Here is a 14,121-nt window from a genome sequence, read left to right as displayed (position 1 = left end):
TAGCTCTAAGAATGGCATTAGATATATTAAATTAGGAGTAATGTGATGTTCCTGGCCAGATGATTCAGCAGTATTATCTTTTGCCTATTCTTTTGTTTGGTTTTTTTTTTTTTTTTTTTTTTGATAGAAGTGTTTATCCTTTATTTTATCTGTACCTTTTTAAGAATCTATAGCTTTTTAAGTAGGCTTCATCCTATCTAATCTGAGAGCTGTGGATTATTTTCTCACTTGCATTAGACATCCATAGTTTAGGTTGTGAGCTGCCCGTCAGGACTGATTCACCTGAAATCTTCAATTATAGTGTGTGAAGGGAGGAAACAAAGTGCTGTAGCTTCACTGACATAAATTCAGGGAAGCATTTATACCCCAGGATGAGAAATGTCTTCCTGGTGTACCTGAAATGCGTTTATAAGAGGTTAACAGCCACCTTTTCATGTGGTGGGAGGAGAAGCTGACTGTGATTAGAAGTAATGAGGCTACGGAAAAATGTAACCTGAAGAGCACCAGTAAAAGCTTGATTTATCTTTATTTTAAAGAGTTTTGAAAGAAAATAAAGCATATTAAATATTAAGGAGCTGGTGACCTGGAAAACAGGTCACACATTTTACATATGTGTAAAATCTGTTCAATCTGTTTTATCTTATTCACAGAGGAGGACAATTTCAGCTACGTGACTGAGCATATGAAAGTAATTGCTTTTTAAAGTCTGTCGGTCTCTTCTCCCAAGGGACAAGCATTAGGACAAGAGGAAATGGCCTCAAGTTGCAGCAGTGGAGGTTCAGGTTGGATATTAGGGAAAATTTCTTCATCAGAAGTGTTGCTGAACACTGGAACTGCCCAGGGCAGTGGTGAAGTCACCATCACTGGAGGGATTTGAGAGCTGTGTCAGTGTGACACTTGGGGACATGAGGCAGTTGTGGCTTTGGTAGTGCTTAATTAATGCTTGGCCTTGATGATCTTGGAGAGCTTTTCCAATCTCAATAATTCCATGATTCTGAGATTCTGGAACCATTTTGGTTACAGTCTTCTCTTACAATCCTTAAAAAGAAAGGGGAGGAAATTTAGGAAATGTTTATTTAATAGGAATAATACAGAATTTCGGATGTTTTCTATACAGTTAACAAAACCCGTGTGGATGATGAAAAATCTTTTATCTTTTGGGAGGAATGTCTCTTTTCACCCTGTGTATGAGATGAGTAGGGCCTGGTGGGTGCTGTATTTTGAGTGCTTTGGTGTGAGGCTTTGTGGTTTGCTTTTGCTGTTTTCTTTCGTGGTGCCTGCCCAGTGGTACCCACCAGCCTCCTCTCCTGCATCCTGAGCCCCCAGCAGCCCCTCCTCTCATGGAATGCAGGAATTGCTCAGGGAAACTGCCATTAAAAGTCTCACCTGTTTGCTATTAAGTTCTGTTACATATAAATACCTTTGTTATCTTGAGCCTGCTTGAGTTTGGAACGAAGTCCCCTTGGCTTCAGTGGGAATAAATTGAAATCTAGGAGAGCTTTTCCATTTTTCCCCCCTATTCTGCTGTGTGTCATCTTGTATATCCATATTTCCTTCTCAGGCTATTTCCAAAGATCCTGGTTTTTATGAGGAGGGCTGCTTTTGGCCAAGGAGCTTGCAAAGGTTGCTGTTGATTTCTGCTCTGTGGTTAGGGCTGGCACGCATTAATGTACAGCAGACAAATGCAGTATAGACGTGATCATAAATAATTCACCCTTCCCTCCAACAAGGGGAAATTACATGCTACATTATTCAATATACAAAGACACTGCTTGTTGTGTAAAGAGAGTAATTTTCTGCCAGTGAACAGCCAGCAGCTTTGCAGCTAAAATATAAGGAGACACACATGGTTTATTGCCAGCTCAAGCCTCATAACCTTCCCTCTGCCTGCAATCCACATCTTTCTGCTCTCAGGAGTGGAATACAAAGAGGTGACGTGTGCTGGTGGCTGTGGTTGTTGCTGCTGGGAATGTTGGATGGAAGGAACAAAAGCAGGGCACTGTGGATGTCTTGATTTCATAGGGTGAAGGAGGGAAATGAGGGCTGGGGGAAGATGCTGCTCTTCTGGTGAGCATCCTTCATGCCATGCTAAATTCTTAGGGAATGAACTGTCAAAAACTGCTTGGGAAAGAGAAAGGAGTGGCACTAAGAAATCAGATCCTTTTATGTGTTTGTTACAATTCAGTTTTTTTTTATTTCATGAACGTGCCACTGGAAAATTGTGTAAAATGGTGTGTTGGCAAGTAGCAGTTATTAAAAAAAAAGAGATCAATGTCTCTATTCTATTAGCTGAGTGATCTGTCATTGTCCTGTGATAGGTCATCAAACTGATCAGCTAATTAAGGAGCTTGATGCAGTGCTTGTGCATGAGCTGGCAGAGTTATGGTTGCTGGTGGAACTTTAAATTTCCCCTCATGACTGGTGTGATTAATATCTCAGTTTTACTGTAGCCTAAACATGTTTCTATTTTTTTCTCCCTTGTATCAGCTTCCTGATAAACCATTTTCTTCACCTGCCAAAGATGTAGTTAACATGGTTTTTCCTTGGCTTTGTAATATTTGTACCAGATTTTTGTGAGAAGTGTCTGCAGCTGTGAAGGGTTCAATAAATTCCAGTCCAATTTTTTAACACGCAAATGGACATAGGACAGAGAAGGTTATGTGGTTTTTCTAAGGCCCTGTGGTCTGCATTAATTAATGTATTTCTGATTGCTCTTTTTAAAAATTTGAGAATTGATGTCAAATACACATGCCTGGAATTGATCCCATAAGGCCATCTCAGATAAATCTGTTCAGTCAGTGTCACTGAGCAGGTTGCAGATCCCTGTTAGAAGAGGACTGGAAGATAAATTGGAATATTTCTTTATTTTAAATAGCCAGTGCATAGAAATTGGTCTATGAAAATAAACAGCAAGGAGCTGGAGAGCAGAGGTCTGAGAGGGTACTGAGGTGGATGTCAAAGAAGAGGAGTTCAGGGCAGAAGGGTTACATAAAAATCAATGTGTAGAACATGATAAATGTAATTGAAAAGATGCTGTAGGTTGGGGTTTTTAGATATTTTCTTGCTTTAACCTGTAGCCTCTTCATGCTTCTTTTTTCAGAGGGGCTTTTTTCACCTTCCTCTTTTATCTTTTGTGACAAAGGCCCTCATCTCCATCCTCTCCTTTTTGCAGTTGTTTTTTTTTTTGTTTTTTCTTAGCTGTTTCTGTTTTCATGACTTCCTCCATTGGATGTAGATGCTGCCTGAATCTGCCCTGACACTGCCTCTGTCTCTGGCCCCCTTTGCTTCCTCTTTGAAAATGTTTGATCAGGGTCTTATTTCTGCCTGAAATATTTATTTGGGAAGTGGAAACTTCTCACTTCTTGTCAAAACTTCCCTTTCTTGTCCTTCTCACCACCATTGGTGGTGTTTGGACAACCATCAAGGTCTTGCCAACCTTGGCTCCTTTCCGTAGTTCCTCTTTTTCTTTTGGATGTTTACTGGGGGGATATTTTACACATAAGAAATTATAAACTTTCTAGGTTTAAAATGACCCATATGAATCTGATTTAATATCTCTAGTTGTTCAAACTCCTGTCAAAGTCATCACAGCTTTGCTCCTTTGGAGAAGTTTTCAAGACTGGTCTCTGAGAAGTCTTGCACTGATTCTTTCTCTTTGGTTTAAATATAGTCAGTAATGATTATGCTGTGATTTCTGTCTGCCTCATCTGGCTCAGAGAATAAACTCATTAAAGAAATGAACTTTTTTGGTGTGGAAGGAAATTATTTTGCAAATACTTTTGTTCAATATTTATCTAATTATTTTTGAGTCTTTGAGACACAGTCTGCTTGCTCTGATTGCAGAAATCCTCCAATATGTGACAGTGTTCAGTGGGAGAAACATCAGAATACAAATAATTTCTACAAAAGCACTTTGTCTCATACAAAAATGCAGCCAGCAGGATGATGATAAATGTGGGATCTGAACTGACTGTCCCATTTGATCAGGACACTTTTGTAGGAATGAACCAGGAGTTATTATCTAGAATTATAGCAGTGCTGCTGCATTAAAAATAGGTGTTGATAGAGCTAAAGGCAAAACAGTCAAATTGTGGGACTCATAATAGTAATGATTATACTTCTCTGATTTGGTGAGTAATAAGAGGACCCATCATTTTGTCCAGAAACCTGAGATTCTGTCATTAGCCTTTTCCTTGTGTCTGTTTTTTAATCCCTTCACTTTGCTGAATGTTTTACTGATGGCTTTTGATTTTTTTTTTTTTTTTTTTTTTTTTTTTTTTTTTGTTTAGCTTTTTATCTCCCATGTTTGAAAGGAGACTGCTACTTTATCCCTGCCTCAAAGAGGGTCCTACCCCACTTCAGGACTGTTCATTTATGGTCCTCAGGAGCAGATAAGAGTATAATTATTTAAACCTGTGTCACTGGATACTGTCCAGAAATGCTCCCATATTTCAAGAGCAGATTAAGATCTGCTGGGTGGGTTAGTGAGTCGTGTAGAGTTACCTGTAGTAGCAACCAGTCACTGATGTGAGCAGATGGGTGATGGAAAATCAGGGGCAGCTCACTATGAACCTGGAGCCAAATGTTCCCTGGGTTTAATATCTGAGTGCTGTAATTAACAGACTTGGCAAACGACAGGCATCTTTCAAATAGGCATCTGAAATGACTGGTGGTAGGTTGTGCTTTGCTGTGGCTGTGGCTGATGTGGATTTGATGCCTGGCTGTGTATAAATATCTGGGTTTGTTTCTCTAGGTTGGACAATGCATCTCTTTGGAACCACCTCTGGGAAGATGAAGCTTCCAACAGCAGCAGTGCAATTTGGAACCTGCTTGTTTTAAGGGAACCTGGAAACTTCTACCCATATTTGCCTATTCCAGCATAAAGCAGAGGAAAATGAGTTATTTTTATTTTTTGCATATTTTCACACTACGTAACAATTTTTTTTCCTTCTCATTTTGTTCAATGGGAAAAACTTGAGCCAGTTTTATAGCTGATCCTTACTTCGCCACATTCCTCTTACTGAGCCAAATTCTTGGGAACCACATACAGAGTACATTTATTTTTGTGTCTTGGTGGTGGTTGGGGCTTCTTTTTCTTTCTGTGACACATGTCACTTTTTATTCTGTTTTGAAGCTGTCCTTTTGCATTGCTGAGTAGTTGTAGAACCACTCCAGGAACGAAATAATTTCAGACTTGCAGAAGATGACTCGTGCTTCAGAAACTTTTTAATGGCTGTGCTTGGCTCATTAATGTAGGAGTGTAACGGTAGTAATATGAGGTATTGCATTAATTGCTGCATACATTTATTACCAAATGACTTGCACAGACAGTGTTTCAGATGCCGTGGACCTGATCACAATAACCAGAAGTGTCCTGTGTGCAGAGGAGAAAATAAAATCCCTTTGTACACCGACAGCAAGCAGATGAAGTGGCTCGCGGTGCTGGAAGTGAGGACTGACCACTGTGAGAGCTGGAATGGGTTTTTCTGCCTGAGGAAGGGGAAGCTCTGCAGTTTGATGTTTGGGTTGATCATAATGACTCTGGTGATGGTATCCTACATACTGACTGGAGCCAAGCACGGCCTGCTGCTGATCCCATCTCCCTTCCATTACGGAGCTTTTGCTAGCAATCCCAGCTTAATGGACAATGAAAGCCTTAGTGACATGAAAGACTATTACCAGCCTTCAAAAATGAATATTTCATATGTAAAGGATTATCCAAGCATTAAATTAATTATTGACACCATTACTTCAAAGATAGAGTTTATAACGAGGCAGCGCCCTGATTTAGAAGAGCTGAGGAAGCAAGAGCCACATGTAAGTATGAATTGAGGTGTGTCTTAAACTGCTTTTTACATCCTTATTTCAAGGGTTTTGGATCAATCTTTTGCCTAGATATAAAAAAGTGCAATTCTTTGGATGTTCATGCAGTGATTTACACCATCTAGAGTCTCCTGATTCACAGCAGCTGAGAAGTTGATATTGTAGATCACATCCCTCTGAGTCACGGGCAGGATGGATGGGTTCTATAAATGGTCTTGACACCTGAAGCAAAAAATCAGACAGTCTTCTGGTAGCTGTACAATGTCACTGAACTTTTACCTTCTCTCATGCAAAAATCATTGTGACTTACATTTACCTGTCACCTGAAATGATAAATAAGAAAAGAGCCTTTCTAATAACTGCTTGCTAGGGTGTCCTCTTGAAAATCATTGCAAACCTTGTATTTCAGAGTTAAAAACTGGAAGGTAATTTGATTTGAGGATTAGATGTCTGACTTTAAAAATCAGTTCCTGGGATTGCAGAGGATTTGAGGTGATTATTGAGGCCTTAAAATAAAAGGATTTCTAAATACTTGTCTCCCAGCCCAGTGGGTTGCACAGGGTTTGGTTATGGTGCCATAAGAAGGAATAAATGGGGTCAGCTTTGTAGGTAGAAGTATCCAGGTAATGTTTCTGTTCTCTCACTGAGCTAAGTAAGAAAAGTGCTAAGTAAGAGAAGTCGATTGCTTGTTGCCTTGACTGAAATTGTTGTTCTTTATGTTGCAGATGTTTTCGGTAATTCCTAACAAATTCCTTCCAAACAGCAAGAACCCTTGTTGGTACGAAGAGTACCGCGGGAACACAACCACGGATCCCTACGCCACCAACTCCTACGCACTCTACTCCAAGCGCTTTCGGATCATTTTTGATTACCTCAGGAAGGTATTTTGGAACCACTTGTACCACTACAAGGACAAGCACTACCGCCTGCGCTGCCTGCCACACTTCTACATCATCGGGCAGCCCAAGTGTGGCACCACGGACCTGTACGACCGCCTCCGGCTGCACCCCGACGTTCGCTTCTCGGCCATCAAGGAGCCCCACTGGTGGACCAGGAAACGCTTTGGTGAGTCAAAATGTCCTTTGCTAGGCAAGCTGTGCCCCCTTAAAATTTTGTAAGTAATTGGGATGAAGTTTGTACATTTGTTCTGTATTGGCTTGCCTAAAAACTGTCACACGATAACACGAAATAACTTACGCATTCACACTAAGATCAAAAGAGCAAAAGGAAGTAACTTTTATTTCTGACTTTGCAGTATATATAATTCCAAAAGTGACAGTGGATTGGAGGATGAAATTGCCACCTCTCCAACCACACTGGTTAAACCAACAATCTATTAATTCTCTCTTCTCACAAAGAAGAATGGAAAACAATCATTATTTGCATAAACAGTGTTTGAGAGCTCCAGTAGAAATATGTAAACATCAGAAGACATAGCAAACTTTTAAAAGAACTTTAAAACTTGTAAAAGAACAGGGCGAAAAGAAACCACTGAAGTTGGTGGTTTTGAGAAATCCAGGTGGTGGATGCTCAACCTGCTGGTGTTCAATGGTGTTTTGGGTAAAGCCTCTTGAGAAAATGCACTTTTCATTTGGTTTATTTGCAGCGGTTTGGAAAATCAAAGGGAAAACAAAAACAGTGCATAAGACTGACCTTATGAATTTATAAAGGCAAGAAGAGAAACTGTTAGGCTGTCATGAGGGAGTTGAAGAGCAGCAGTGATACTTTTGTACTGCAAAATTCTGTAAAGGCTTTCTTACATCAATAAATGATGGGTCGCCATTTAAAATTTCAGTCCTTATGGTTCAATAAATACAATTGTGGCAGGAGCTTTGTTAGTGCCACAGCTCTGGGCAACACTGATCAGTAGAGCTGCTCTGCATGAGGAATCTCTCTCTCACTTAGGACCCTGCACATATTTTTGATCCTTTTTCTGGATGATATCATTATTTCCATCTGTGAAGGCAGACTTGACTAGCTGGGGTTGTGGCCAACTGGACCAAAAGGCATCCACCCCTCATGATTGCACCTCCAAAGGGTGTCTTGAGGCAGTGGGGCTGAGCACAGAATTTCATCCATCTGAAGTGTTTTTCTCCTTCTTATCTCTCTCTGGATGCTGAGCAAGGTCTGTCTTGTGGTTAGAGATGAGCTGCAGAAGACTCATCTGAATTTCCTAACTGCTCCCCTTTACATGTGCATGAGTGTTGTGCCTTTTGTATTCCACCCAGACACTGGATTTTCCTCTTCTTGGGCATAGCTAAGTGCTGGCATGCCCTCACTTTGTATGACTTTGGTATCAAAGATCAAGGAAATTTCAGTGATTTTATTGTTTCCAACAGGAAGATTCTGTTTATTTTAGTGACTTCTTAATTTCTGTTTCTCATTTGTTCTTGCTTTATGGCAACAGACACAGACTTTGGAACAGAAAAAAACTGGCGCTGGAGTGTAGATGAAGACTTTGATCACTACTTTCTTTTGGTGCTTTTCTAAGCTTCCTTGGAATGGGAAAATACTGAATTTCTGTGGCTAAAGGCAAGAAAGAACACTTTCTCAGGCACTGGGACACTGGCAGTGCTACTTCAAATTCTTCATTTCTCCTCCATGTGGTCTTGTCATTTCCATCTTGTTTCCCTGTGCCCTGGATCCCAGAAGAACCTTTGAGCTCCTGCAGACAGGATTTTGTTCCTTGCTTGGTGAGGAGCTCTCAGCCACAGAGATGGGAATTCATTATTTTGCTGTTAAATTTTCAGTTTTCTTCCTTCGCAAATGCCATAAGAAAGTTGCCAAAGTAAATACTTTGGACATTTTATAAATACTTTTTTTGTAAAATAAGATGTAGAGCCATGTGATAAAAATACAGCTTTGCTTTTGAGATAATTTAATCCTGTTTGAGAAACACTGGAGGCACCATTGGGAATTGAGGAGTGAAACCAAGTCAAGCAAAGAGAAGCATCATGGTCCTCCTTGAAGACCCATGAGAAGGGACTTGTTCATCACTTGTTCAGCAGCTGACTGAAGACAAAACATGGGAATTATGGAATAGTTTGGGTCAGAAGGGACCTTTAAGCCCATTCAGTTCCACCCCTGCCATGGGCAAAGACACTTTCCACTATCCCAGGTTGCTCCAAGCCCCATCCAACCTGGCCTTGGACACTCCCAGGGGCCCAGGGACAGCCACAACTTTTTCTCATGTTCAGATAAAGTGATGGAAAGAAGGAACTGTCAGCAAAATCTGTGGAGGATTTTGTGTTCCATGGTAGTGCTGGCAGGAAAGGCCGAACCTCATTGATACCTTAAGCTAAAATGTTTTACAACTCCATTTACATCAACCTCAACATAAATGTTTGGAATGAATTTTGGAGGAGGTAATGCACCCAGCCTCATTTCAGCAAGACTGGACTCACTAAAGCTCTGAACCTGACCTACCAAACAGGCAGAAGAATGTAAAAAATCAGGCTGGAGTGCATCTGACTTGAGAACAAGGGTGAATTCCTTTCACTGTGCTGGCATTCACAAGCCCTCCACTTGCAGAGTCTTGTGGTCAGCCACTGGGGACCGAGTGCTGATCCTTGAAGAGAACATTCTTTGCATAATTCAGTTTTTTTGAAGTTGTTTTGTAAAGCTGGAGAATGAGGAAACATTGCAGAGCTCATGGTCTCATGGGAGAGGGATCTGTAGGGATGACCTGATCATTTCAGCTGTCTGCCACTGAGAATGAAAGATCAAGTTTATTCCTGGTGGCTCAGTCCTTTAATTCTGCCTTTAAAGTACATTACCTAATGGTTACTATTTAAAAATTAAGGAAAGAAAAACAGAGAATATGACAAACACACTCACAAGTGAAATTGAGACAGCCAGCAAGTGGCTATGACTCCTATGCTCCTGGCTATTAACTTGGTTTGGTTTCTAACACTTAAGCTGGACAAGAAAGTCTCTTTGTTCAATGGCATCCTCTGATTCAGTGGATTTTTATGAGACTGACTAATTTCAGCTGAAGTTAAACAGCCCTCTGGGGAGGCCCCATTTCGCAAATCACTCCTTTCCCCTTCTGCTGGGATGGTTGATGCTCCACAGGACTTTGTCTCAGCTTGACTGTCTCTCTCTCCTGGCTCCTTGCCACTGTTTCTGTTCCCAGGAGTGGGGTGGCAACAAACCAAGGCTGTCTGTAGCACCACGCTTGCGCTTTTTCCCCCCTCAAAACAAGTCAAAATATGCTGTTGAACTTTCTTCTACCCTCATTAAATCCCACTTTGCTAAAGGGGAAAATCAGAGGCAATGGACAAAAGAAATCCCTTGCTGAGCTTTCCTCTCACATAATTGATAATTATTGGCCTTGTGGGAACAAGAAAGGGAGAGCTGAGAAGTCCTGTGTGGGGAGCATGTACAGCAAATGGAGAAGTGGGACTAGATTTGGAAACAGGAGTGGGAAAAGGAGTATAAAAATCACAGGATGCTGCTCAAGATGCTGAAAAACACAGGGGGAAGGTGATACTGAACTCACCCTGGAGTGCACGGAAGGAGAGGAAAAAAAGAAGATACTACTGTGGAGCTTTATTTGCATACCTGTGAAAGGAAAAAACCCATGAATGATTTCCCAGTGTGTGTTGATTTGCATATTTGGCATCAGAGCCTGTGCTCAATCTCAAAACAGTAAATCTAGTGGGAGTCCAATATTACTGCAATTTACATGGGTGCAAGTGGAAGTAGAATCTTATCTTCTATATTCCTTCCAGAAGCTAAATTTGGAAGAAGATAAATCCAAGCTCATTCATGCAGGGACTACAAAACAGAGCACTTAAAATATGTGAAATTTATGGTGTAATCATTCAGTATCTCAGATCTCAGCCACTTCATTATTGGCACTTTTGTCTGAGGGTTGCACGTGGTCGTTCTGATCTCGTGCTGATGTTGGCTGGCTGGGGGCCAACCACCTTGGTTTGCACCAGGGGTTAGTCTTGCCCTGCTGTTGTTATAAATGATGATTTTAATTCTCTCTTTTTGGCTGTTCTTCCAGGAATCATCCGGCTGAGGGATGGATTTCACGACCGCTACCCGGTGGAAGATTACCTGGATCTGTTCGACCTGGCAGCACATCAGATCCAGAGCGTGCTGCAGAGTGATGCAGTGAAGGAGCATGGCAAGAGGAACAACATCATCATAGGTGAGCAAAAACAGCCCCAAAATTCTCTGTGTCTCCACGTTGGCAGTGCTCAGAGCTGAGGCACCAGAGGGGGATTTTGTGGCTGGTTCTCAGCACAGAGCCCCTGATGTTGCTCTTCTCTGGTGTGCCTGGAAGCTCTTAGCTTTCTTTTCCTTCTTTCTTTGTTAGGAAGCTGTGATTATCTTCAGAAAATTCCCGAGCAAATGCTGTATATCTGATGAGCATCAGCATTTAATTAATGTGGGGTTTTTTTTTTCCAAGAATGAGAATGACCTTGGTGACTTGTTCAAACACAATTTTCATTTTGTTTTCACAGAATCATTTAGGTTGGAAAAACCCTCTTAAGATCATCACACCCATCCGTTCCCCCAGCACTTCCAAGGTCACCACTAACTCATGTCCTCAAGTGCCACCACTAACTCATGTCCCCAAGTGCCACATCCACTTTCAGCACAATTATAAGGAGATTGCCTGTAGTGCTGGGGTTGTGGCTTCACTTCCAAATGCTGGAGCAATGTCTGGGATAAATCAGTAATTGTGGTGGTATGGCACACACTGGGTGCTGCAGAAATCCTGGAGCTGGTGGGAGATGTGGGAGCAAAAGCTCCCAGTGGCTCTTAAGCTCCAACAGAAGAAATTGATATAATTAGTTGGTATTAAATTGCCTAATTTCCACTAAGAATGGTCTAGAAGTGCTGTTTTATTGTACTTTAAGGAAGTCCATGGTGAGCACAGGGCTCTAGGGAGGGATCCCTGGATTGCTTTCCATGGCACACAGTGGTCAATCCACTGGGCTCATCCACTCTGGCCCATGGTGTACTGATTTACAGTGCCCATGAGGAATATCACAAACTTCTAAATTCTGCTTTTGCTGTCTGATAAAACCAGAAAACTGAGGGGATGGGAGTTTTACCAGTCTTATTTCACAGGGAAACCAGACACATTCCATGCAAAAAGTAGTTGTGCAAGTGACAGTTCCCTGTCAAAAGGAGACTTTTCAAGTAGGCTTGAAGTCACAATTTTACAGAAAATAGAGACAAGATTTTACTGCCTGTCCTTAGAATTATTGGAGGTTTGGTCACATAATAACCTAAAATTTTAACCTATTGCTGGTTGGGTGAGATAGTGATGATGCCTTGGGTTGGTTAAACCAGAGCCTTGTCTGAGAAACATTTGTTCAATACTTCCCCAGCCTCCATTTAAATCCATCATTCACTTTATTGAACATTGCAACAGTGAGCAGCGTTTGTAAGATGGGGTTCTTAAGAAATGTTGCCATCAAGGACATCTGCAGATTTTCCTGCTACTTATAATAATATCTCCTGTCCTTTGATGGGTGAAGTGCTCATACTAATTAAATTCACTAATCTAATTGGCAATGTACATCTTTGATTACCCACCTCCTGTTGCAGCTTTTTGTAGGGTTCACTTTGTGTTTCTTTCCTGTGGTCTCATTTCTTGTTTCATTAAGGTTCTGCTGGGTTTTCTTATTAAGTTTACAGGAAAAGTCTTGAATGATTATACTCATTAAAGCAGTCTTTTATGACCTCGGTAAAAAACAAAACAAAGCCATCTAGCCTAAAATGAATCTGTATGAATATCAGTTTTTTTCATAATCCTCGTTTTCTTATTTCAGATGACTGTAAAGAAAAATCAAATTAAAACTGTAAATATTTCAGTAGTTCATCATGTTATATTATTTTGAAAAGATAGGCCTCTTTGGATATTAAACCTACTAGGTAATAACTGCATTTTCCAAAAAAAACCACCACAATATCTGTTTAGAGATGAACCCCAGAGTACAGAGCTGTCCAGCCTGAGGCATTCTGAACAGGATTTGTTTATGTGGAATCATTAATAAGATAAATTCAGAGGAATGACTTGTGAAAACACAATATGATGTTAATCCATTCATGACTGAATGAAGAGGTTATGCACCATTCTTTAGGTAATTTAATAATTCATACGACCTTTAAGTCCATAAGAAAAAAAATAATTCAGTTACACCAGTATAATTAAACATAATTAATTGTTGGTTATTAATTTATCTCATATTTAGTATGGCTTGTTCTCTTTGTAGGTATTAAACCTGTATTATAAATGAAAACCAAAACTGTCAAATTGTCAGAAAAAAAATTGTTTCCCTGTTTCAGGAAATTGAAATTATAAAAGTCGGCAGGGACCAGAATGATTATTATATTTTTAATATAGTTTTTCCCCATCATTAAATTTGTGACAATCATCTTGTGGGAAGATTTATCCTCTTGACCCGCGGTTTTGCTGGGCTGGAGGAGCACCTTGAGCCCTGTTAATGCTTTAGCATGATTTGGTTTTGTGCCTGTGATCTTGGGTTGGACTTGACAGTCTTGGAGGTCTTCTCCAGCCTTTATGATGATGAGATTTTCCCTGACTTGTGTCCTGCCTGCAGCTTTTGGGTGATGGAATTCACAGTTTCTATGGAATGTGGGCTCTGATGTTAGGAGACTCTGCCCATTTAAACGAACTGGGTGGTTTTGGTTTTTTGTTTTGTTTTGGTTTTTTGTGTAGTTCACATTGTAGCAGTGTAGGGAGGTGTTTGCAGGTTTGGCCACACTAATTGGGATAAATCCAGCAGAACATCCACAGTGATCAGGGAACAGAGCAGAGAGCTGTGAAGGATGATCAGATCTAGTCCAAAGAGGAGTAGGTGGCTCGATGAGGTCACAGACTTTAATTACCTTGCCGTAATTCCATAATTGAGGCAAACATTTCTGAGGGAGCTGTTCCAGGCTGTCAAGGGGATGGAGCAGGGACTTCCCAAGGTCATCTCCACCACTGGAGTGCCCTCTCCAGCAAATCCCTGCCTGCAGGGGCTCCTTCCCTTTGCGTTCCCCCACGTCCTGGTGGCTCAGGAGAGGTTTCTGTGGCAGGGCTGTCTCAGCTCCTGGCCTCTGTTTAATCCTTTGTGTTTCTGCCTCACCCAGCGTGGGAGCTGGGCTAATTGAGTTTTAATTGACAAGTGGAAGCCTGCTGGTGATTAGGCAGTGCTTTGGCTAATTAATTTAGAATGGAAGAGTGGAGCTGTTGTGGACACCCAGCTATAGCCAACGGACCTGATCTCCTCCTCCTGAAAAGAGGCAAAATGAACGTGACAGAAG

General features: G+C 41.1%; 1 protein-coding gene across 3 annotated transcripts in view; it reads left to right on the top strand.

The window, feature by feature from the left end:
* Positions 1 to 14,121, top strand: part of CHST15 (carbohydrate sulfotransferase 15) — a 46,188-nt gene that overhangs the window by 21,651 nt on the left and 10,416 nt on the right. For all 3 annotated transcript variants that reach the window (XM_021526366.2, XM_021526368.2, XM_021526367.2), the window contains exons 2-4: positions 4,754 to 5,817; positions 6,549 to 6,888; positions 10,838 to 10,984. In XM_021526366.2, coding sequence (XP_021382041.1) covers positions 5,275 to 5,817; positions 6,549 to 6,888; positions 10,838 to 10,984 — 1,030 coding nt within the window. In that variant the 5' untranslated portion in view covers positions 4,754 to 5,274. The remainder of the gene's footprint in view (positions 1 to 4,753; positions 5,818 to 6,548; positions 6,889 to 10,837; positions 10,985 to 14,121) is intronic.

This window comes from Lonchura striata, chromosome 7 (genome assembly GCF_046129695.1).
Source record: "Lonchura striata isolate bLonStr1 chromosome 7, bLonStr1.mat, whole genome shotgun sequence".
Lineage (NCBI taxonomy): Eukaryota > Metazoa > Chordata > Aves > Passeriformes > Estrildidae > Lonchura > Lonchura striata.
Note: the sequence above shows the minus strand (reverse complement) of the source record. Positions and strands in the feature narration are given on the sequence as shown.